Raw genomic sequence first — 26,285 nt, forward strand, 5'->3', positions numbered from 1 at the left:
AAGTAGGTTTGCATCTAAAATATTTCTTTCAGTGATTAAATGTTAAATCAAATACATTTTGAGAAAAAATGAAACCACTTTTGTTTTTTTTATTGACATGTTAGGAATGACCTTTATTAATTTGACTCATAGCTGTTTTTCCCATTTATACTGTCATGGTTGAAGTTGGTGGAGGACGAGAAGTGCAGGACGAGCGGAGACAGTATGGTGAGTTGATCACAATTTAATTCAGAATCAGAATCAGCTTTATTGCCAAGTTCGTACATACAAACAAGGAATTTGACTCCGGTACACTTTGCTCTTTTGTTCTGTTTTTGTATTACAGAATATACATATTTACAATGTACAATATACACATATATAACAAAAAGGTGCATTTGCAACATCTGTATGCTGTTGTTTTATACTCTATTAAATGTTCAACAGAGAAACAGCCTGGGGGAAGAAACTGTCTCTGTGGCGGCTGGTTTTAGTGAACAGTGCTCTTTAGCGGCGGCCTGAAGGTAAAGCTCTGAACAGTTTATGTGCAGGGTGTGTGGGGTCTGCAGAGATTTTAGTAGCTCTTTTCTTGACCCTAGACCTGTATAAGTCCTGGATGACCTTCCCTCCATCCAGGACTTATACAGGCCCTGATTATTCTCTCTGTATTCCTGATTATTCGTTGCAGTCTGGACCTGTCCTGTTTTGTGGATGAGCCAAACCCCACTGAGATGGATGAAGACAGGACAGACTGAATGATGGCAGTGTAGAAGATCACCAGCAGCTCCTGTGGAAGGTTGAACTTCTTGAGTTGCCTCAGGAAGTACAGTCTCTGCTGGACCTTTTTTCGAACAGTGTCTATGTGTTGGCCCTGTAATTCAGGGCCAACTTACAACTGCCGGTGCCAGCTTAACTGGCGATCAAGGAAACAAAGTTCATAAGTCCTGGCCACAGGATCGCAGAAACAAGCTTCACAAAGCATAACTCAATATGACTAAAGACCGCGTGGAACAAAGGACAAGGAGGAACTTATATACAGACAAAGGTGGACATGAAACAATAGGGCAGGTAATTAGGGTAAACAGACACAGGTGTGGACGGACTGGCAAAGAGGCTGAGACGCAGGTAAACCAAATAGGAATAACAGAAACAAGAGGAGCTAGACGAGGACAAACAATAAACAAACCCACAGAAACCAGAACACAGATCTAAGAACAGAAATGCGAAGGACAGGGCAGGAAATAAACTTCAAAACTAAAACGGGGGGACAGTTCTAAACAGACATTCATCAAACCCATAAGAACACAGAACAAAACAGAACCTAGCAAATCAATAAGAAACGAAAAAACACACCGGAAGAAATAGAAACTAAAACTACCATCATCAGAAGTAAACAGAAAAAAACACCTGACTAAATGAACATAAACAAACACCAAACCAAAATTCCACATCGTGACATATACTATAGTGATATAAAGTATAAGTTCTAATGTTTCCCTTTTGTTAGAATAAGATAATAATGCATTAATCAAAGAAGCATCCATAGATCCACGGTTCAGCTGGCAGAATCTGTTGACAGCTCAACTTCGTTAAGCACTCCACACATCTGGCCTTCATGGAACTGTGGCAAGATGAGAGCCATTTTTAAATGAAGCAATTGGAATTTGTTTGCAGTTTGCCACAAGCCATGTAGGAGACACAGCTAACAAAAGAAGGCCCTCTAGAATGATGAGCTCAAAATAAAATGTATTATCCTATAACCAACACATGCTGTATGACAGAAAATTAACACTGAACATCACCCTGAACCAACCATCCTTAATATTAAACACTGTAATGGCAGCATCATGCTGTGGGTACACTTTTCTTACAGGAAAGCTGGTCAGAGTCGTTGGATGGAGCTAACTACCAAACAATCCTGTATTTGAAACGTGAAAACGTAATGGGGGTGAGAATACTCAAGCAAGCAAATCGTTTTGAGCATGAGAGCAGAGAGTTGTGAGACATTATCTATAACTTTAGCCTCTATATGTACAAAGCTGTCAAAGATAGTGTCCCAAAAGACTTGCTGAAATTGCATTGAAAGGCAAACTAGATACTGAAAACATGTGAGCAGAAAACAAATGCATTATCTATTCTAAAAAATGTTTTACATGTAAGAATCTGGTTCCTTCCACTTTACACAAGGCACCAATTTGTGTTGGTCTGTCACATAAAATGCCTGTAAGATGCTGAAGTCTGTGGTCATAAATTAGAATTAGAAAAAGTTACGGGGTATGCATTTTTTTTTTTTTTCAAGCTACTGTACATGTCATTTAAATATTCTATATTAAATGTTTAATATGACCATGTGCTTTTGTTCAATCTTAAACTCACACACATGAATGCCCCCCTCCTTTGTCGACCTCCCCAGCAGTTGGTTGGTAGAGTCCGGGACGGAGCATCATGGCGATTGACGGTAAGTCTTCCTCTTAGGTACAAGCCTCATGTTAAACTTTACTCAGGACAGAATAAGAATCCCGTTTTATGGACGATCGAGTCCATTATTTCTCTGGCCGCTCATCGTCTTGATCCACGCGGCAAGAGGCACTGCAGAGCCGGGGCGCGCGGCACGGATAATGCTGATAGATGCGGCCACTTTGATGATGCAGGACGAATGCGATCCGTTCGTGGGATGGTCACGTGAAGAGATGCGACATGTAAACAGAGAAGAAGACCGTTCCGTGTGGGCAATACAATGTCAATATTGAAGACATTAGAGGAAAACCTCAATTCAAGAGATAATATCAAATAATTTGAATTAAATAAGGACGAAACGCACTCTGCGGATGAATGGGATAGGATGCTATCCACCAGAAAACAACGCTATGAGGTTAAAATCATTCCAGAGATTTCTATTTTATGACTGAATGTGCTGTTTATAGTACCTTTAACCTACGGTGTTAGTGTTTATAGTGAGTAGGACTACCAGCGTAGCGATGAAGAGGTCTGTTCTCACTGAAATTCAGCGACTGAGCAGTAAAGTCACGTGTGACCATACGTGCGTGTTGGATCAGTTTAAGGAGGACCTGGCAGTAGTGTCACACACTTATGAAAAGACAATATTGTTCTCTAATAATCCATCCACAGCAGTCTAAGCGTTGAGTTATTTGGATGTTAACATTTGGGGTTCTTGCATGATTGGTGCCCTGGACAATAGGTGCTATAGGTAGTGCTCAGACACTCCAGCTGGGTAACTTGCACTTCACACCATGTGGGCTTTGTGTGCCTGGCCCCCCAAAAAAGCCTGATCTCCTCAGTCTTAGTGGTAAGCAAGGGGAAGTAGCCTTATACAAGTATGCATAAAAACAATAAAAAATGTCATTCAGGGTGCAAATGAAAGATAAATAATTAGTTGTTTTTTTTTTATAATGAATGTGTTCCCCTTCTAATGCCACCCTGGGCAACTGCCCATGTAACCAATATCAAATAGTGCCACTGCATGTGAATGGTTGAAATAACTGCAATTACGCTGCCTATAATATAAAAGATTTTATAGATGCATTGTAAAGTCAAATGTATTCATAGCAGGTAAGAACACATAAACAAGTGTTGACCAAGTTGTACACCTAAAGAGAAGCTTAAGTTAAGCAAAAAAAAGGTTAAAAAAAAAAATTTTTTTAAATGTTAAATTAAACACAAAAATATTTGTACCAAACATTATTACTCAGTTTGATTAAAATGTCAAAAAATAAGTGTGACTGAGGTCCAAAGTTGTTCCAAAGTGTAGATGTACCTATACACCACAAGGCTTGGCTTCTTTGACTTTAATCTGCTTATTGGCTGAACTAATTCAAATTCAGCAAATAATAGATGTGAGCATTGACTCTGACTCAAGTCGTACTCACAGCTGGAAAGCACTAGAGATAAGTATAAGTCATGAGGAGTGATAATTATTACTTCAGTGTTTTCATTGGATTTTCAGATTGTATTAAATGAAGAAGAACAAGCACCAACAATAAGAAGACTGATATCATATGGTATTCTTGTAAAATCTGAATTTGCAAAATAACTTTCACTGCATCACATCTCAAGTAATCCATAGCACTAATCAAATAACAAGATACATTCTGAATCAAACATATTAAAGTATTGTTTATTAAAACCAATTACTACATGCTACATGATCAGTTTGAACTGTGTAGTCAAAGGAACATTAGCTGGTAAAATAAGAAGTAATTTGTCAAGATTGGTGTTTATCAAATAATATGATGTTGCTTGATATATCCACAAGGGGTCACTGCTGGAGCCCAAACCTCTATTAGAATCAGAATCAACGTTAATCGCCAAGTTTGCACACAAACGAGGATTTGACTACGGTTTCACTATGTTATGAATGAAGACATTTTAAATATACATATATAAGAAGGTAAATAATTGTTTCTTGTAAATATGTATATACAGAGTGTTTTCACAAAAGAGGGAGACATGGTTGAACGAGTGAAAATATACAGGGGTTGGACAATGAAACTGAAACACCTGTCATTTTAGTGTGGGAGGTTTCATGGCTAAATTAGACCAGCCTGGTAGCCAGTCTTCATTGATTGCACATTGCACCAGTAAGAGCAGACTGTGAAGGTTCAATTAACAGGGTAAGAGCACAGTTTTGCTCAAAATATTGAAATGCACACAACATTATGGGTGACATACCAGAGTTCAAAAGAGGACAAATTGTTGGTGCACGTCTTGCTGGCGCATCTGTGACCAAGACAGCAAGTCTTTGTGATGTATCAAGAGCCACGGTATCCAGGGTAATGTCAGCATACCACCAAGAAGGACAAACCACATCCAACAGGATTAATTGTGGACGCAAGAGGAAGCTGTCTGAAAGGGATGTTCAGGTTCTAACCCGGATTGTATCCAAAAAACATAAAACCACGGCTGCCCAAATCACGGCAGAATTAAATGTGCACCTCAACTCTCCTGTTTCCACCAGAACTGTCCGTCGGGAGCTCCACAGGGTCAATATACACGGCCGGGCTGCTATAGCCAAACCTTTGGTCACTCATGCCAATGCCAAACGTCGGTTTCAATGGTGCAAGGAGCGCAAATCTTGGGCTGTGGACAATGTGAAACATGTATTGTTCTCTGATGAGTCCACCTTTAATGTTTTCCCCACATCCGGGAGAGTTACGGTGTGGAGAAGCCCCAAAGAAGCATACCACCCAAACTGTTGCATGCCCAGAGTGAAGCATGGGGGTGGATCAGTGATGGTTTGGGCTGCCATATCATGGCATTCCCTTGGCCCACTACTTGTGCTAGATGGGCGCGCCACTGCCAAGGACTACCGAACCATTCTTGAGGACCATGTGCATCCAATGGTTCAAACATTGTATCCTGAAGGCGGTGCCGTGTATCAGGATGACAATGCACCAATACACACAGCAAGACTGGTGAAAGATTGGTTTGATGAACATGAAAGTGAAGTTGAACATCTCCCATGGCCTGCACAGTCACCAGATCTAAATATTATTGAGCCACTTTGGGGTGTTTTGGAGGAGCGAGTCAGGAAACGTTTTCCTCCACCAGCATCACGTAGTGACCTGGCCACTATCCTGCAAGAAGAATGGCTTAAAATCCCTCTGACCACTGTGCAGGACTTGTATATGTCATTCCCAAGACAAAATGACGCTGTATTGGCCGCAAAAGGAGGCCCTACACCATACTAATAAATTCTTGTGGTCTAAAACCAGGTGTTTCAGTTTCATTGTCCAACCCCTTTACATGGTACTGATCTGGACACTTAAGTGTTCCTTAGAGTGACAGCCTGTGGGGAGAAATTGTCTCTGGCGGCCTGTTTTTGCAAATTTTTGGTGTTCAGGGCGTTTGGGGTTGCGGAGATGTTAGCTGCCCCTTTCCTGACCCTAGACCTGTACAAGTCCTGGATGGAGGGAAGGTCAGCCCTGATGATCTTCTCTGCAGAACTAAGTGGTCATAGCAGTCTGGATCTGTCCTGTTTTGTGGATGATCCAAACCACATAGTGATGAACGAGCACAGGACAGACTGAATAAAGGCAGTGTAGAAGATGATCAGCAGCTCCTGTGGAAGGTTGTACTTCTTGAGTTGCCGCAGGAAATGCAGTCTCTGCTGGACCTTCTTCTGAACAGTGTCTATGTGTGAGGACCATCTCAGGTCCAGAGAAAGGGTGGTTCCTAGGAACTGGAAGTGATCCACAGTAGACAAAGACTTGTTAAGGATGGTGAGGGAAGGTAGAGTGAGGGGTGTTTTCCAGTCCACCATCATATCCACTGTCTTACCAGAGTTAAGCTCCAGGTGGTTCTGACCAAACCAGTAGACCAGCCAATCCACCTCCTGTCTGCATGCAGACTCATCTATGTCCTGGATCAAATCGATAACAGTGGCGATATCTGCGTACAACAGGAGTCTCACAGACGGGTCTGCTGAGGTGCAGTAGTTTGTGTATCGGGAGAAGAGGAGTGGGGGGAGAACACATCACTGGAGGGCACCTGCGCTGATGGTTGTGCAGGAGAATATGCTCCCCAGTCTCACCTGCTGCTGCCAGTCAGCCAGGAAGCTGGTGAGCTGGGGGAGGCCGGCACTGAGCTGGGTGAGCTTCTGGTGGGGGATGTCTGGGTTGATGGTGGTGAAGGTCGAGCTGACATCCACTCTACCTCTCCTCCCTTCAATCAGGCAGATCTGGAGGCACATCAATCGGAGGCTAGTGGTGCTGTAAAGACCAATTAAGTACAGTTGAAGTTGAGCTCCAAGAAAAACAAGAGAAGACATGGCAATACTTAAGGGACCAATTTAAGTATACAGTGCCTTGCGAAAGTATTCGGCCCCTTTGAACCTTTCAACCTTTTGCCACATTTCAGGCTTCAAACATAAAGATATAAAATTCAACTTTTTTGTGAAGAATCAACAACATGTGGGACACAATCGTGAAGTGGAATGAAATTTATTGGATGTGTCAAACTTGTTTAACAAATCAAAAACTGAGAAGTGGGGTTTGCAATATTATTCGGACTCTTTACTTTCAGTGCAGCAAACTCACTCCAGAAGTTCAGTGAGGATCTCTGAATGATCCAATGTTGTCCCAAATGACTGATGATGATAAATAGAATCCACCTGTGTGTAATCAAGTCTCCGTATAAATGCACCTGCTCTGTGATAGTCTCAGGGTTCTGTTCAAAGCGCAGAGAGCATCATGAAGACCAAGGAACACACCAGGCAGGTCCGAGATACTGTTGTGGAGAAGTTTAAAGCCGGATTTGGATACAAAAAAATTTCCCAAGCTTTAAACATCCCAAGGAGCACTGTGCAAGCAATCATATTGAAATGGAAGGAGTATCAGACCACTGCAAATCTACCAAGACCTGGCTGTCCCTCTAAACTTTCATCTTGAACAAGGAGAAGACTGATCAGAGATGCAGCCAAGAGGCCCATGATCACTCTGGGTGAACTGCAGAGATCTACAGCTGAAGTGGGAGAGTCAGTCCATAGGACATCAATCAGTCGTACACTGCACAAATCTGGCCTTTATGGAAGGGTGGCAAGAAGAAAGCCATTTCTCAAAGATATCCATAAAAGGTCTCGTTTAAAGTTTGCCACAAGCCACCTGGGAGACACACCAAACATGTGGAAGAAGGTGCTCTGGTCAGATGACACCAAAATCAAACTGTTTGGCCACAATGCAAAACGATATGTTTGGCGTAAAAGCAACACAGCTCATCACCCTGAACACACCATCCCCACTGTCAAACATGGTGGTGGCAGCATCATGGTTTGGGCCTGCTTTTCATCAGCAGGGACAGGGAAGATGGTCAAAATTGATGGGAAGATGGATGGGGCCAAATACAGGACCATTCTGGAAGAAAACTTGTTGGAGTCTGCAAGAGACCTGAGACTGGGACGGAGATTTATCTTCCAACAAGACAATGATCCAAAACATAAAGCCAAATCTACAATGGAATGGTCCACAAATAAACGTATCCAGGTGTTGGAATGGCCAAGTCAAAGTCCAGACCTGAATCCAATCAAGAATCTGTGGAAAGAGCTGAAGACTGCTGTTCACAAACGCTCTCCATCCAACCTCACTGACCTCCAGCTGTTTTGCAAGGAAGAATGAGCAAGAACTTCAGTCTCTCGATGTGCAAAACTGATAGAGACATACCCCAAGAGACTTGCAGCTGTAATTGCAGCAAAGTATTAACGCAAGGGGTCCGAATAATATTGCACGCCCCACTTTTCAGTTTTTGATTTGTTAAACAAGTTTGACACATCCAATAAATTTCATTCCACTTCACGATTGTGTCCCACTTGTTGTTGATTCTTCACAAAAAATTAGAATTTTATATCTTTATGTTTGAAGCCTGAAATGTGGCAAGAGGTTGAAAAGTTCAAGGGGGCCGAATACCTTCGCAAGGCACTGTAAGTACAAGAAAGATACAAGCTTTATCACGCAGTGTAAACTTAGTCTGGAGAGATTGAATTGTCTACATTTAAAAACTAAACATTGAACCTACGCAAGCACCTGGAGGCAAATAAAAATGGTTTTAGATTTTAGTGAGAAAATATGCTCATTTTTCTTGGACAGTGATGCTTGACATGCTATGTTGCATCATTTGCTCTAACCGGGTGCACATCTAATTACTGCGGATAGGAGTCAATAAGTCAACAGTATGTTCAAGACCATGACCATGTAAACATTCAAAATAATATTTGAACAAATAATGTAAATAACATCAGTTTTATCTTGTACTTTTGATTATTTTATTGGCTAAAGCTGAAAACAGAGGATCAGGCGCTTAGTTTGTGGTCAGGTATTTAAAACTATTAGATATGAAGGATCTATTTTGGACAAAGGATGGGATGAACGTCAGAACTTCCAGATTCTGGTGAAGAAGAAAACCACAGAGAAGCTTCATAGATGTAGTGAAGGATGCAGAGGATTGGGTGTGATAGAGAAGGATGCTGAGATGGGGGAGATGATCAGTTGCAGAGAACCCTGAGGGCAGAAGCTGACAGAATAAATTTGTGAATTTATGTTAATACTTATGACCACCCAAATATTCATAATGCCTTTTTTGACATGTTTTATTTTTGTGTTGCATTTTTTTCATTTATAAAGATGCTCCTTTAATTAAAAACAGTTTGAGACCAATAAATATCTCCTCTTTTCCTTTATAAAATGAAATGACAAGGACTTTCTTCTGCTCATTAAAAGTGACTTTTGCTTAAAGTAAAATTTTATTGAGGTACTTTTATTTGAGTAACATTTTACATTGGTACAGTACTGGTATTAAGTAAAATGTTATCATTTGGTATGTTATTTTTGTACTCTTTCCACCTCTGAAACCGAGAGGTAGTAAATGATAAGATTGTAGCAGAAGAGAATCAGTTGTTGCAGAGGTTACTCATAAAGTGAACCATGTAGGGGTACAAATACAGTAGCTTTCCCATTGTTCTTCCTCTCAATTATGTCAGGTTCAAGTTAAGTTTGGAAGTTATTTTGTTGAAAGTGCTGCAGCAAAATTTATTTTCACCAACAAAAGAGATCGCTGTTTGTCACTCAGTCAGGTTTATTAAAACCTTGACAAGGGAGGATATCTTTACAGCAATGTGTTCATGAGGTATGCCACATCTGTTTTGACTAGGCAAAGTAAGAGAACTCCCTTATAACAGCAGACATGTGTTCAAGGTAATCCCCATGAAAAACAGGGCTCACTTTGTAGGGACAGAGGTAAGGCCTGTTGTAATTCTCCCCCAGACATGTTGACAGAACTCAAATCACAGAGTGCCCTCCTCTTAGACTACACAAGCCAGCTGCCCTCATGTCTGAAACGAATTAGTGCCGCTGCAGGTGGAATGGGATGGGGAGTGAATACTTTTATCAGGGTATGCGGAATATCAGGTCATAAACCAGGGCACCTAAATCAAGGCACTAACATTATCTTCAATAAAATGCTAGAAAATATGTAGCTTTATTTATTTTGAACCACATGTCTTTGAATGCTATTGAAAAGTAAGGCAAAAAAGCAGTAGTGTTCTGTTTCCATACAGTGTCAGATGGTTACACCTGAAACACACTGGTTAGTGATATCGTAGTTGTGTCCCTGGTCCCCTTTTTTACAGATAACTCAAACAAATTTACTTATATTTTTAAATAAAATTACTTTCAACTTGCTGAAACTTATTTTATGCTGTGTAGCAAATGACATAAGTAAGTTTTTTAGACCTCTTGATGTCAAAGTTGTAACTTTAAGGAGATTATTAGTGCAACATTTTGGAGCACAAAACTTTCAATATACTTTTGGAAATTATGTGCATTTTTTAAACTTAATTTAACCAGAGGAAAAAAGTAAATGTTTTGACAGTCCATTGAATAATCCTGTTCCATTACCTTCTTTCACTCTCTGACTTCCAGGAGGGGGGAGAAACTGTGGTGCTCATGAGCTCATCTGTGCTAGACGAGGTAAGACCATGTCTTCTAACACCTTTGATACCATCTCCTACCCTTCAACGTCCTTGACTTATTTCACATTTAACTGAAAAGAAATATATATTGTTTTTACAGTCCTCGGACTACAGTGCTTCTGTGAATTATGTATGCCGTATCAAGTTTTGGTTCGCCTCAGCGAAAGAAGGTAGCTGTGTGTGCATGATTTATTCAGCATGTAGGTTTTGTTTCGTTCCAGGGGTCCATGTGTAAGCAACACTTTCATATTGGTTCACTTTCCAAACAACCACTCTCCCTCATCCTCTGCTCCAAAAGCTTAAAACTAAGTAAAATTTTACTTTGACTGTACAGAAACCTGACAGATTAATTACTTTCCCTTGTTTTCATTTTTGTTGAGACAAGCTCACGTTTTCTCTGAGGGTGTTATTCATTTCAGAATGCTTCAGTGGCTGCATTTTTGACATTTGTTAGACAGCTAGCAGGAGTCATTAGCCAGCTGATTGAATCCTGAGGCTCAGCTCAGAGTCCTGAGTTCAACCGCAGTTCACAGATTCATTTAGGTAGGTTTTCCTTGTTTACTTTGTCAAGGCAAAACAAAAATTGAATATAGACACTCACGGAGGAAGAAGGGGATAACAGGGGTATCGCGTCTGCTGGTTGGGGATCATATAAACTTCACTGCTTTCAAGTGTACATTGATGAAGGCATCAGGTTACCCCGGAGTGCTAAATTATTCAGCTGTTGTTAAAATTTACAGAGCAGAGTGATGTATGAAGCGTCATCACATGCACTCCTTAGTGCTGTGCCATAAGCTGGTAGCTTTGAACAGATGGCTGATGTGCCCGCTGCTGCAGAGGTCATCCTGGCTCGATCAGCAGTGAGAGTTGACACGTAAACTTGAAAACCACTGGATTGGATCAAGTTTGACGGATTTGTTACATGTTTGGTTACTTCAGAACTGGATAACTTTAGGTTTTCATCCTCTTTGGTCATTTGAAATCTATATCGGGATAATAAGACCATTTTGATAATACAGAAGGTAAGAATGTGGTGCTTTATTATCCATCTGTCATGCCATTCATGAAGATTGGGCATTGATACAGTACTACTTGATAAAGCTGCAGCAGTCTTTTTCTCGTTGCTAATGTGAGATAAATCTTTCCATACCAACTTTAGTTCACTTTCAGAGGATATACAGTAATAAAAATCCCAAAAAATCTCATTGAATATCTATGTTGATGTGTTAATACTCTATTTAATATATTTTGGGGTTTTGATTTGATTTGTAAGTAATATTTATCTCCATTAAATATATTATTTGCTGAATTTTAAACAAAAAGTGGGAAAATCCTGACTTGTTTCATTGAGATGCTTGCACCCAAGTCACGAAACTCATGTTGAGGGGGCGGAGCAATTTTGAATTTCAATTAAAAGCTTATGCCAATCTGACAAAAATTATGTTTTATAGTGAAACACAATTTCTGTCAAAAACAAGCTAATTATTCATTGCATTGAACAAACCTATTACAGACAAGAAACCTACATCAGAGACTTCAGTACACTAAACAGCTTGACTTCAAAGAAAATGTGCTGTTAACACACCAGTATTTTAGACTAATGTTAATTTTCATATCACAAATTTTATTGAACATAACAGCAGATAGTAACGACAATATTTACTAATATACAACACTCACACACAGGAGTGGGCAGAATTATAAACTTATATTAACCCACCCCTTTTTCTGCTACATTATTCTCATCACCTTCTATTCACCAAGAATAAGAATTTGTAATCTAAAACAACAATAAAAGTGACAAAATAAATAAATAAGGTTTATTCATAATTATTTAAGTCTAATGTAAATCTATAATAATGTTTTTGTTGAGTTTTAAACTGTTTCATGTTTGAACATTGCTTACGCTCCATATGCAGATGTTCCAAAGCTTCACCCCACAGACAGAAATGCAGAAACGTTTCTATTGTTGTTCTAATCATCTGTGTTTGATATTGACACATATCTCTTAAGTCATAAACTCATTCTCTTCTCTTGAATAAGTTTTGAATACTTTCTGGCAGTTGGTGATGTTTAGCTTTATACACTATTAGAGTGGTTTGTAGTTTAACTATGTCAGTAATAATTTTGATTGTATAAATTGTGGTTTAGTATGATTCAGGTACCAAGCCTTGGTAATTACTCTCTGTACTCTTTTTTTTTTTTTTTGAAGTATGATTAAGGACTGTTGTGTTTTTTTGTAGTTGTTTCCCATTAATTTAAATATGGTAAAACTACAGAACAGTACATAATGCTTTTTTTAACTAACACGTTTGGCTTTGTGCAAAATAGAAATAGTTTTGGCTGTTTTGCTTTCAACATATTTGATGTGAGGTTTCTAGATCAGTTTCTCATCAATAAGGACACCAAGTAATTTCTTCAGTGATATCTTTTAAAAATTGTTCCAGAGTATCTCCAACACAGAAAAAGTTTGTGTCATCAGAAAATAATAAAAAAGTCATAACTTCAAATATCTTGCTCATGTCTTCAACTTAAATTACAAAGAATTTAGCACCCCTTGCAGAACCCCACAAGCAACATGCAAACACTGAGAAATCATATCTCACAGCTTTATTTACTGCTGTCTGTCACTTAAATAACTTTTCTCCCATTGTAACACAACCCCCCTGATCCCTCTAGAATATCTCACCCTTCACTAAATTGTTGGTTCATTTCACAGTCACAGGTAGCAATTTTGTTCTTTCTCTTCCCTTTCTGTACTCAAATCTTAAAGCCATTGCAAATCAGTTTATTTCTGTTGTAATTTAAGTCATTTAAATGAATTAATGAATGAATCATGCTCCAGATGCATATATAATTTAAGTGGATAGTATATTACACTCAGTTTAATTTTTGGTGATTTTATTCCCTGTTTGAATGAGCTGACAAAATGTCACCAAGGCAGAACTGACATATGGTTGGCTGACAGATGAATGCATTTTATACCTGGTAAACATTTTATAGAAACAAAATCAGTTTCCTGAGTTAAGAAACTGAATTATAAACATGCAACTGCAAACATAAGTGAACTACTGACCGAAAGCTCAACTACAGAAATATTACTGTCAATCAGGGAAAAATATTAAGGAATAAAGCATTTTTAGCAATAAACATGGTAGAAATACACCATTGCTTTTTGGCTCCAAGAACGTTGTCCATTAGTCCTGCATTGTAGTCCCACACTTGCAGAGTTTAGATCAAGAAGTCCGAACCTTGACATATTTGCTCTGCTTCTTTGATAACATGTTCCCAAGTAAGTGTGAGTTTAAGATTTACCAAAGCTACATAAACATCTCGAAAGCTTAACAAAATGTTTCCTATCATAAACTTAAACTTAAAAAGTATTTTTCTTACTAGCTGTTCTTTCTGTTTAACAATTAAAAAGGTTGTTTAGCCTTCAGCTGATGTGTCTGTGTGGAAGTCTCCTAAATGATGGTCCAATCTGGTTTTTCAGGCTTTACTGAATCTACTTTTCTGTTAGATACTGTTCCTTTGAGGCTCTTGTAAAAATAGCACAGGGCTGCCTGCTTGGTTACATGAAGTGTGGATGGCCTACATACACCGCAGCGGCTTATATCTGCCTATGAAGTAAGAGGAATAGTGGTTGTTTTAACTCAAAGCAGTTAATGCTCACCCTTTTGACTGGAAATGTTAGGTTTATCTCAAGGTGAGATGTCTGTTATTAAACTGAACTCTTCTTGACTTATGAGATATTTTACTGACAGCAACTCAGGTTCAGCTTGCAGCCATCTGTGTGTGTTATTACTGCTCAGCTCTAAGAACATTTTTCACATCTGAGGAATGGTTTGGTTTTAAATTTTTCTAATTAATTTTTTTCTTGTCTCTTTTTTCCTTTTCCGTTCTCCTCTTCTTTCCATCTGCTCCTCATCTCCCCAGTTTCTCCTGAACTTCTGGGTGTTTTGTCTTCCATTGCAGCCTTCGTGGTGTTGATGGCTCTGTTTTTTCTTTACCTCAGCAACAAACTGTCTGTGCAGAGTTCTGACAATCTGTCACATCTCAGTGGACATAAGAACTCCCACCAAGGTACTCAACACACTTACAGACTCACCATGTGCTGAGCTGTGAGCAGAGAAACATGATTTTTTGCTTTCCTGGGGTTTTATGTTACAACACAACAAGCCATTATAGCTTGAAACCATTGGGATGGTTTTGGAAGTAGTATTATAGTATGCTTGTGGCTTTTTATAGATGTAGAAAGGCAAACAAACTATTGATAGATACCATTATATTTTTTTAAAACAGCCCTGTACAAAGTAATTTGGGTGTGTGCCTTAAAATGAAACGGATGGTTCATGTTTGTACATGAAGTGTTATGTTGGTGCAGTGTTATTGCTTAAATAAAAAGTTAACTTGATTGCAGGATGAGGGCAGTAAGGTAAATAATGAACCTTGTATTGTTTAACACTGTATTAACAATGGTTTGTTGTCTAAGGTTCCTGCGTTTGATGTTAATTCAGTAAGACGTAAAACATTTTAGCCTTTAAAATTCAACCCTCAAAACAGAGGTCACTTTCTACTATATGGGGGAAATAATTGCCTAAATTGGTTGTATCCCAGTGAGATTAGATTTAAAGTTCTTTCTAATATTCTAATAGAATACTCTGGACATTTATTTATTTTCATCCTTCAGTTAAAGTCATAGTTTGCAGATGTTGAAAAGTATCAAAAGACAGAATTTTCCAAGGGTATCATAAGAAGGGCACACAGTATTAGATGTATACCAAAGGATGGCAAAAGCAGTCACCTATAACTGGAGACAATATAAAAGAACAGTGACAAAGACTAGACTTTTCTCCAAAACTCATTAAAATACCAGTTGTAAACTTTTCACGTAAGCTGCTAAGTGATCAACAGAAATTTCCCACAAGATTGGGTTGTGTTTTACATGTGATGACAATGTTCCTGTATTCTCCATAAGTCCAAACTATGGACGAGATTTGCAAGACAGCAGCCTTTTATTTAAAAGAAAACACCCAAGTCTAACTAAATGATGTAGTGTTATGGTCTTATGAAACCAAATGTGATCTTTTGGGCCACAATTCCAAGTGGTCTGTTTGGCATAAAACCAACACTGAACTTGAACAAAAGAACACCATCATAACCACAGTAAAACATGGCAATGGCAGCATCATGCTGAGGGGTTACTGTTCTCTCAGATGGAACCAAGGTGGGTGAAATTCTAAGCAGTTCCAAATACCTGTGAGTTTTGATCCAAAACCTTCTGGGGTCTGTTAGAGACCTGATGGTAAAGACAGTTTTTATTTGTCATATATTAGGTATTCTACAAAAGAATGGTCTCACCTAAAGAAAATTAAAGTTTTCCAGATTCCAGAAGTAAATCTGGCAGAAAATCTGTGGGGTCACCTTGAAGAGAGCTGTGGACAAAAAATGTCCTCACATTTCTTTTCCACAAAAGCTGCTTCAACAAGGTATTAGTTTAACAGTTGCACACCTAAACAACAAGGTGGTTGCAGCTTTTTTTTTATTTTAACTTTAATCCCCCTCGTAGATTTGTTGGTTTTTCTTTTAAATTGCGCAGAATATATCTCCTTTTAAAAGTGAAAAAACTTTTATCATGGCCTAATTCTTTTCATGTCATTACAAAATGGCATACGTAGTGGGCTGAAAGCAGACCTTAAAGTGCATCAGAATTTGTAACAAGGATAACTTATATGTATACGTGGAATAATTTTCTTAAACTTTTGTTTTACAACTGAGCAGCAGACATTAACCCAGTGTAGGCTAATCTCTTTTATGAACAAGGTGGTTCATGCATGAACATACTGTGATGATGGCATCATGCCCTGCTAATCTCCACATGTCTGTGTCAGTGCTTCTGATGAGGTAATCTAATGGACAGCGGGTAATAGAATCCCCCTACTGAGAGATGGCCTTCTTCAAGAGCTTCCAGCCGACCCTGCCGTCTGTCAACATTTCTTCCATCCTAGACTCAGTCACCAGTCGCGTGGACGATCTGGCCAATGCAGTCAGCGATGCCACATATGCTGTCAGCGACCAGCTCACAGAGCAGGTCACTACCATTATCAACAAGGTACAGGAGGAAGAGGAGGGGGAAAACAACAGAAGTCAGAATGCTGGCCAGGCCTCCGGCTCACAGGAAGGGAGGGCCAGTAATAAAAGCATGTGGCAAATGCAGAGAAGCTCCGATGCTGGCCAGACAGGTTCAAAAAATAACCAAAACAGTGATGCAACAGAGGGACAGCACTCTCAGAGTCAACTAGAGTGGGAATGGAGGGATGGATGCTGGCGAGTTAAAAAGACAGAAGCTGAGTTGGCAGAAGAAGAGAGGAGGAAGAAGGAGGAAAGTGAGATACAAGAAAGGAGAGAGCAGAGAAGAAAAGAGAGGAGAGAGAGGCAGTTGGAGAAAGAACCTGAAACCAAAAGGAACAGAGAGGACTCCAATGAAGGAGGGAAGGAAGACGAAGATGAAACCTCTGGGAAGACAGACAGTGAAGATGGACAAGAAAGAAAAACAAATGAGAGTGACAATCAAATATCAGCTCAGCAAAAAAGTGATGACTGTGGTAATACTTCCTATTTAAAAGCTGAAATGGAAACAAAGATAACAAGACAGGAGAAGGAAAAAGATAGAGAAGCCAAAGAAGAGGCAGACACTGAGGAAGAGGATGAGCCATCTAGATCTTCCTCTAAAATAAAAAAGAAGAAGTCAGATAAGAAGAAAGATAAAGAGAGTTCAAAGAAACCTGAGGAAGATTTAGATGCAGAGAAAAAGGAAGACAAATGCAAGAAAAGGAATAGGAAAAAGAAAGGAAATCAAGGTTAGGGTGTGTTGCTTCTGTGTGAACACTGATTTCCTCTTTTCAAGTGTCTACTCTGACCTTTTGGAGTGTTGTGTGCTAATTTCAGCTTCTGCATCTTCTTCTTGCCTCTCTTAATATTGCACTCACAGTTACTTATCAGATAAATGTAACACTTGAACTAAAGGGTCCATATGTCCTGTACAGATGGAGTTGTATCAAACAGTGCAGAAGAAAAAAGCCCGGAGGTTGTGACCCAGCAGAACATAACATCTGTGTGGAGCAAAGGCAAACAGTCCAGTGAGCAGGGAGGATACAGCAGCGAGGCTTCCAGTGAACAGGGTGAGAGTGCACATATGGTCATTAGTCTAGTTACATAAAATCTTATTTAACCAGTAAGTTAAGAGAATTTTCTTTAATTGTAAAGGTAAAAACGGTACAGTCAGTCAGTCATTTTCTACAGCTTATTCCATAGTAGGTCACGGGGAAGCTGGTGCCTATCTCCAGCAGTCTATGGGCAAGAGGTAGGGTACATCCTGGACAGGTCGCCAGTTCATTGCGGGGCAACAAACAAACAACCATGCACACACTCATTCACACACTTAAGGGCAATTTATAGAGACCAATTAACCTAACAGGCATGTCTTTTGACTGCGGGAGGAAGCCGAGGTACCCGGTGAGAATCCCCGCATGCACGGGGAGAACATGCAAACTCCATGCAGAAAGACCCCCGGCCGGGAGTTTAACCCAGGACCTTCTTGCTGCAAGGCAACAGTGCTACCCACGGTTAGCTTTATATTTAACAACTCAATAACTGTATTTAGTTTTGATCATTACAAAACATTTAGGCATCAAAACAACTGGTTGAAGTTTAACATTTATTTCCTAGTTAAAAGGTGGTTGTGAGCACATATGTTTGCCTGCGTTGGGTTGTCTGTCAACCATCTGTCTGTTTGCAAAATAACTCAAAACGTTCTATACAAATTTGAATGACATTTTCAGACGTGCATATTAAGGAACAAGATTATTAGATTTTGATGGTGATGTGGAGCACCATCTGGATCCAGGATTCTTTTGAAGGATTCTTTATCATTGCCAGACTACGGTGAGACAACCTTCTGCATGGTTCTTCACCCAGTCAGCAGCTGACAGCCAGTGACCAGAGGTCATCCAGAGTATAACTTATCAGTATGGAAAAAAGCTGGCATGCATCAGTAACCATATTGCCTTGGTGGAGGTTTGCGGTCTATGAGTGCTTTTCTAGATTTTAATAACCTAAGCTAAGGTAATTGGAACCCCGTTTTCCAGATAAAAACATCTAATTGTCAGCAGATAATAATTACTGAAAATCTAATGGATGAATCTACATTGGATGAATTAGATGATTTTGAGTAAACAACATACGTTTTCTTTTCAAAATCTAAAAATCTCACACTTCTTGAAGCTTTATATGTGTAGTTTTTCTGTACTTTACTTACATGTGCATCATATCATCAAGGAGGTGGTATTATCATTTGTATCATCGTTTGGTTCAAAAGATAAGCCTAAAAAACAGCTCATTCAACAATCAAATAAAAACTGAAATGATAATTTGTGTCTGAGGCTGAGTTAGCTGAGGATAAGCATAAGCTTGAGTGAATTAAGATAGGTGGCAGCAAACCCAGGCAGTGACTTTAATTTTGATTCTGGGAGCCATACAACAATAGTCCAAAGGATACCTAATGAAAATATCTCTCTCTCTCAAAAAACAGTGATTCCATCTCACATTACTTCTTCTGGGTTCCTCTCTGTCTTCGTTGTCACTGCAGCTGCCAGTATTCAAAGGATACACAAAGATTCCTCTCTAACTGAGCTCCAGCCTCCCCCATACCAACACGTGAGCTCGGGAACACGCAAGTCCACACGCTCCTGCTCAGAACGAGGAGTCAGGAGGCCGTCGTCCCCGCAGCATTCTGACAGCCCTCGCTGCTCCAGTGAGGCCAGCGTTGACCAGGACACTGAGAGTTACCTTCACAAAGGGTGCGAGGAGGACATTCCCAGTGACAGCACAGCTGTTCTGAGTCCAGAGGTTGGTTCAAATTCTTATTTTTTCAGTGCCTGAATGTCATATAGGTTGTTTCAGTAATTTACAATGCCTTGCAGAGGTATTCATAAGCCTTGAATTTTTTTCAGTTTTTGTTACATTACAACCACCAACATCATTGTATTTTTGTATGTGATACAACTCGAAGTAGTCCATAATTGGAACAAGGTTTTAAATTTTTTCACAAATAAAACTCTGAAAAGTGTAGTATGCATCTGAATGAAATACTTCTTACTTTTAAGAACCACCTTTCACTAAATTTGCTGCTACATGTCTATACCAGACATTAAAAGTTCTGTTCTTTCTTCTTTGCAAACTAGCTCAAGCTCAGACAGACTGAATAGCGAGTGTCTGTGAACATCAGTTTTCCGGTCTTGGGAGTTAGATCTGGGTTTCGACTGGGCCATTCTAGCTAACCAATTGGCACTGGCTGTATGTGTCCCGCTGGAACATGAACCTCCACCTAAGTCTTATGTCTTTTGCAGCCTCTTACATGTTCTCTTCCAGGATTGCTTGATATTTTTCTCCATCCTTCTTCCCATCTTTCTTTCATAATGGTCAGATTTGTGGAGCACAGAACTATCAGGTCTGCTTTTGACAGATCCTCCAGTCTGAGTTATAAATCTCTGCAGCTCCTCCAGAGTTTCCATGGGCCTCTTGACTGTTTCTGGGATAATGCTGTCTTTGATCAGTCAGTTTAGAGAAAGAGAACTAGATGTGTCGGTGGGTTTGCAGTTTGTAGTAGGTGCCATACTCCTTAGATTTTTGTATGATGTATTAAACTGCACTCCATGAAATGTTTAATGAAATGTTTGACATATTGTTTAATACTCTAATAAGTAGCACACATAGATTAATGGTAATTGGTTGCAATGGATTTTATTCGGGGGAATAAGAGTAACTAGGCTGGTTATGTTTATGTCAAATGCATGTCACACTTTGTAGATTGTTATTTGGAAAAGGTTTTGAAATCCGTGTATTTTTTTTCACTTCACATTTACATGCTACTTTGTGTTATAATATGAAAAAGTATACCCCTTTATTCAGGTTTTATTCACTACTGCAAAAATGTGGAATTTAAAGTAAAATATTGCTCTTTTTTTAATGAAATGGTTATCATTGGCAAAAAAATTATATTTGCTTTACCAATCAGTGCCATAACACAAATGTAACGCCTCTATATTTTTTTTCAGGATGGTTCTGGTCTTCAGCTTCCTTCAGCCTATGAGCCGGAGCCTATTGCGCAATACGGCACGCTGGACGTCGCCTTCGAATACGACTCCACTGAGCAGTGGCTGGCCGTCACGGTGACGGCTGCGACCGACATTCCCGCTTTGAAACAGACGGGCAACATCGCGTGGCAGGTCCACTTGGTCCTGCTCCCCACCAAGAAGCAGCGAGCCAAGACGGGCGTGCAGAAGGGTCCGTGTCCCGTTTTCACAGAAACATTCAAGTTTTCCAGGGTGGAGCAGGAGGCCCTGGGGGACTATGCCGTTCGCTTCCGCCTGTACAGCATCAGACGGATGAAAAAGGAGAAGGTCCTGGGAGAAAAGGTGTTCTACCTGACTAAGCTGAACTTGCAGGGGAAGATTGCTTTACCTGTCACCCTGGAGCCTGGCTCGGAACTTGCAGTGAGAACACCTTGTGAATTTTGCCCTCCTTTATGCTGAGGTCACATGAAGCTGCAGCACTTATAATTCTCATTTTCTTCTCATGCCAGGGTTGTGGCTCTCTTGTGAGCGTGTCTCGCAGTGCAGGTGCTTTGTCCTACCGCTCCACCGAAGACTCATCGCTGCCAGAGATCCTCCTGGGTCTCCTCTATAACTCTGCCACAGGACAGCTTTCTGCTGAGGTTATACAAGGAAGTCACTTCAAAACTACAGCTTCTGATAAACCTGTCAGTAAGTGTTAAAGCTATGATGGGGAAGCCCTCATCTCTTGGATTTTGTTCCAACTTGCTGTGGATTTTCTATTATTACAATTTCCTTTTCCTATAATTTATGTATTTCAAATTAGCTGCAGATTGCTGCTAGGGAAAAAAGAAAACCCTAGCTCATGATTTAAAATGACAAACTTACAATGGCTTTTCATTCTAATTGTGATCAGTACATTTATTCTTCACAAACTGTTACAGATATTTTGTTATAGTCTCTTCTGCAGAATTATTGATTCTTTCAAGAAAATCCTGTCTAGCTCACAAATTTTACCTTCCACCTGGAAAAGGTTAATGACATTTTAAAATTTAAAGAATCAGAATCAGCTTTATTGCCAAGTTCGTACATACAAACAAGGTATTTGACTCCGGTACACTTTGCTCTCTGGAGCTCATGTTTTTACTGTTAACCCCTTCAGGAATCTTTGGGATGTGCTGGAAAAGAGTTTGCGCAGAGGTCCAACTTTCCGGTCATCTCTAGAAGATCACTCAAGACAGAAATAAATGCTGGGACATTGCAGAAGCTCATCTAAAAGATGCCAAAGTGAATCCGTGTTGTATTTAAAGCTTAGGGTAGTTAGGAAATATTAGAGTGTGATGTCTTTTTGTGAGACAGGCTTTGTATTTAATTTGGTAAAACAGTTGAGCATAACTCCCAGGAGGATTCATCAATGACAAATTGTACTTTGAAATGCAACAATCAAAAATGCTGAACAATCAGGCTGATGTGCAAATTGCAATCTAGGTCTACTCTCAAGGTGAACCACACGTACACTAAGCCTTCTATCTTTCTTCTTTCCTATCTTATGTGTGCCGTGGTGTGTGTCCACTTTCAGATGGTCTTTTTTGTTGTGTGAAACACTTCGTAGGGGGACAGCTTTATATCATGAAAGGTAAGACAACAGTCACCTTTTGCTAACCATGATTACTTGTTTTTATTTTCAAGAAGCCAATTACTTGTAATATAATGGCCTTAAAAATCTCAATTTATATTTGAATTTTTTTGTTATTTTTGGTTTTAGCTGTCAAAGCCCACTGTAATTATATTAAAATTTAAAATAGGCACAACGCTGGTGGTGTAGGGCTTAAGTGCGCGACCATATGCAGAGGCTATAGTCCTCGATGTGGCTGTCCCGAGTTCGAGTCCTAGACTCTACGACCTTTGCCGAAGGTCTCCCCCTCTCTTTGCTCTCTTTCCTGTCTACCTACTGTTGGAAAAATGAAATAAATAAAGGCCTCTAGTACTGCAAAAAATATAGAATAAACTAACAATTAATAGAAAGTGCTTAGTGTAAATCTAATTAATAAAAATGTAAAATTTAGTTCTTCCTTAGCAGGTGTAGGTGGAAATTAAAATATATTAGTTTATTTATTTTTCTAATATACAGTGAAATAATATTGCCCCCCTTACGGATTTCTTCTTAGTTTTATGACATGTAAATGTTTCAGATGACATTTTAGATGTCACATTTTAACAGAGAACGATGACATGAGTAAACACAAAGGTCATCAAATGATTATTTAATTTATTGTTGGGATAAAGCTATTCAAACCAACCTGGCACAAGTAATTACCCCCCTTGTTGAATCATACATTTTTTGTGATTGACTATACTTTCTGGATGACTTAGCTATATTCCAGTTCCAATCAGACCAGTTCCCGGGTCTGATTGGTGCCAAACCTGTAGAATCACAAAATCACTTAAATAGGACTTGTCGGACAACATGAAGTAGGTTAAAGTATATGAAAAAATACATATCATGCCCCAAGCTAAAGAAATTCAAGAACAGATGAGGAACAAAGTCATTGACATTAGCCTGGAAAGGGTTAGTAAGACATTTCTAAAGCTTTGGGATTCATTTGAACCAACATGAGGTAATGTCCACAAAAGGAGAAAACACAGAGCAGGGTTTTCTTGCCAAAGTTTCCCAGGATTGGCAGCCCTGCCAAAACTACTCCAAGAGGTCATCAGTGACACATCCAGGAGGTCACAACGAGACTGGGCAGAACCCTTAAATGTAACTGATTAAAAACAATTGCTTAACTTGTCTGATACTGGAATTTGTTTGATCTGAAACATTTAAATGTGACAAAAAACAAGAACAGAAGATATCTGTAATGGGGAAAATACGTTTTCATACCACTGTAAATTGGTAAACCATAATGTTTTGGGTTAGGGTTATTTTTCTCATAAACTAAAGAACTAAAATATCTACACTTAAATGAAAACTCAAAATACAACTAGATCTTTTGGGATATGTACAATAACAACCTATAAGTAATTAAAAAGATCTGTTGCAGTGCTAATTTTTAACCACTTGATGGCAATCAATCACTTATCTCATACACGTCTCTCCTTTCAGACACCTATGTCAAGCTTACCATGCTGGACTCCAAGGGCAAGGAGATGTCCAAGCGCAAGACGGCCGTGTGCCGCGGGCAGCCAAACCCCACCTACAAGGAGACGTTCGTCTTCCAGGTGGCGCTCTTCCAGCTGTCCGAGGTGTCGCTAGTGGTGTCGGTGTTCTGCAGGAAGAGCAGCATGAGGCCCAGGGAGAGGCTGGGCTGGGTCTCCTTGGGCCACAGCAGCACCACCGAGGAGCAGCAAGCCCACTGGACAGAAATGAGAGAGGCAGAGGGTCAGCAGGTCTGCCACTGGCATACTCTCACTGACACTTAGGAGACAGTTTATGAGGAATGACATAAAAGTAAAGAGCATTCAAAGCTCTGGAAAAGCAGAAAGCACCTTCTGAGATGAGTGTCCTTGTGTGTTGTGCATTCAGGTGTGAGGGTGGGTGCTATTCCCAAATCCTCACTGCCAGACTGCATGGATACCCTTTAAACGGACAGTTTTGTTGGATGCAGCCAGGCTGAGCACGTGATTGAAAGTTTCTACCCCCAACTACAGCCTTTTAAAGACACACTGTTAAAGACTCACACTGTAATGACTGCAAGTTCAAAAGTAAAAACAATTAGTTTTATATAAAGAGATTATTTTCACAGCAAAGTCTGCATGCACACAAACTGTTTACAGGACCAACATGAAACCCCTTCCAGACAACTTCAGCCTTTGAATCTTCGGACCAAAGAGTTTGGTCCAGGACTGGCAGACTTCTTCCAATTTTTTATGGGCTTCAGCTATAACCAGCATACAAGACATATCTCTACCACTTACAAAACAGGATGCAATGAGTGGACTGTTAAAAAGGTCCTGCAACATGCTGCAACTATGCTTACAAGGTATTCTTTTTACAATGTTTACATACACACAGCATTATGCAAGATACATTTGTTGGTTTGCCTTTTTTTGTTAATGTTTTTTGGAAACATATCTGTCACGGGTTGTACAAAAATCAACCTTGTTCTTCATTTTGTGGTCTTGCATAACTCTGAACACTATGCATCTGATGCCACTTTAAACAGGAAGGGTGCACCTCTTCCCTGCGCTTGCCGAGTCTACCATTGAATTGGACACAGCTCTGCATGCCATCTGCATCGAAGGATATCTTCCTTTCCTGTGTAACACAGACTGAGCCTGTTTCACCGTTCAGCCTTCTGACAGCTCTGCCATGTTCGTTCATGTAGAAACATGGTGCATCACGTCGGGCCGAGGAGGAATATGCAACAGACTGCACGGCCCCAATAAAACCAAACTGTCTGTGAGGGCAGCTCCGATGACAGCATCAGCTGTGCTTGCTGAGCTGGAGTGAGGAAAACACAGTTAAAGACAGATGAAACCTATTTTGTTTTATTTCAGTGGAATTGGAAATGTGATGTTTCATAAAAGTTAAATAAATATGACAAGAAATATTGTGCAAAACTCTGAGGAATGGTATGAGGTTCTACCTGTGAGTTAAAATGCTTATCTGTGAGCAGCTGTGAGTCAGAAAATCTCCCCCGAGGTCAACTCAAGGCTCTACAGTCACACCCTTGTCTCCATGTCTTGGAGACAACCCTCTATCAGCCGGCTCAGTTAAGAGAGGTGTGGGATGCATGATCTTCACTCTTTGTTTCGGCGAGGCTTTGTTGAGTGCTGCAATCACACCTTATCCTCTGAGTTCAGCTGCTGGGGATTGAAATCCTGCAGAATAAAATCGTATGAATGCGGGGCTTATTTCAAGTTATGAAGAACACATCCAGAACTGCTAACATATGCTTTGTTTGCAGTGATTCACGTCCTGAGTTTAAAAGAACCATTTCAATGTTTTATGGGCATCTTCAAAAACTTGGATTAGCTATTTTGATAGCAACTAGAGTAGTAAAAGTCTGCACTGATTCATCTCACATTAAATACAGGTTATTTAATTCAGAGTTTGATACCTTTTCTTGGTAAAATTTCCCAAAGAAAATTTGTGCCAGCGTTTTGTTCGGCATCTGAACCAGCTTGTGTTTAGACCCACCAGTCCAGTTCATAGGGTGTGCATATTTTCTGAGGGTTGTGTTTGTGACTAAAAACTAAAACAATGTAAAGGTTTAGGCAGCTAATCAAAACAGGGAATTAAACATGTTTTCAAACCCAAGTTTCTTTTTCCATATTTAACCAGACTTGGAAAATGTTAAGACCTTCAGCAATTGATTGAGGCAACATTTGAGAGCAATAACCAACGTTAATTTTAGTTCCTGACTGAAGTTGCTACAAGTAACCATCCTCTTAGAGACATTTTTGCAAGCTTGTTTAACAGCTTGTCTCTCAATTTAGATCCTTTGAATACTTGCGGGTGAAGTTTGACAGAAAGCTTTTTGTAATCTAAAGAAAACGTTTTCAATTAATGTTGCTAATTGAAATAGGTCATATACAGTTTTTTGCAAAAGTGTTACCCATTAAACTTTTAATTTTTATTACATATTTTTATTAATTTTATTGGGTTTTATATGATAGACCAAAATAGAGTATTCACAGAATTGTGCTTTTGAGGAAAAACAATAAATGGTTTCTAACATTTTTTACAAAAGAAAAGTTCTGAAGTGTGGTTT

At 39.6% G+C, this 26,285-nt stretch overlaps 1 protein-coding gene across 3 annotated transcripts; it reads left to right on the forward strand.

The window, feature by feature from the left end:
- The first annotated feature begins 722 nt into the window (after window positions 1–722).
- Window positions 723–25,119, forward strand: syt14b (synaptotagmin XIVb). Of its 3 annotated transcripts, XM_047388974.1 has the most exons (9): window positions 723–2,437; window positions 10,407–10,454; window positions 14,393–14,539; window positions 17,503–17,637; window positions 19,104–19,363; window positions 20,572–21,009; window positions 21,099–21,279; window positions 22,148–22,204; window positions 23,675–25,119. In XM_047388974.1, the coding sequence occupies exons 1-9, from the start codon at window positions 2,425–2,427 to the stop codon at window positions 23,989–23,991; spliced, it is 1,596 nt and encodes a 531-aa protein (XP_047244930.1). In that variant the 5' UTR covers window positions 723–2,424; the 3' UTR covers window positions 23,992–25,119. The 3 variants fall into 3 exon arrangements, 2 of the variants coding, with proteins under 2 accessions (XP_047244930.1, XP_047244929.1); XR_007041927.1 differs by lacking the exons at window positions 723–2,437; window positions 10,407–10,454; window positions 14,393–14,539 and adding an exon at window positions 14,565–17,316 and having other exon boundaries at window positions 23,675–24,551; window positions 24,735–25,119; XM_047388973.1 differs by lacking the exons at window positions 723–2,437; window positions 10,407–10,454; window positions 14,393–14,539 and adding an exon at window positions 14,565–17,316.
- Window positions 25,120–26,285: the final 1,166 nt, after the last annotated feature.

Source organism: Girardinichthys multiradiatus, chromosome 15 (assembly GCF_021462225.1).
Source record: "Girardinichthys multiradiatus isolate DD_20200921_A chromosome 15, DD_fGirMul_XY1, whole genome shotgun sequence".
Classification (NCBI taxonomy): domain Eukaryota; kingdom Metazoa; phylum Chordata; class Actinopteri; order Cyprinodontiformes; family Goodeidae; genus Girardinichthys; species Girardinichthys multiradiatus.

What these genes read in the sequence shown, in the direction of transcription:
- syt14b (XM_047388973.1), top strand. Translation starts at nt 16,404, where the DNA reads ATGGCCTTCTTCAAGAGCTTCCAGCCGACCCTGCCGTCTGTCAACATT. An exon ending in CAGCTGTTCTGAGTCCAGAG is followed by an intron (nt 19,364 to 20,571) that starts GTTGGTTCAAAT and finishes ATTTTTTTTCAG; the next exon opens with GATGGTTCTGGTCTTCAGCT. An exon ending in ACAGCTTTATATCATGAAAG is followed by an intron (nt 22,205 to 23,674) that starts GTAAGACAACAG and finishes CTCTCCTTTCAG; the next exon opens with ACACCTATGTCAAGCTTACC.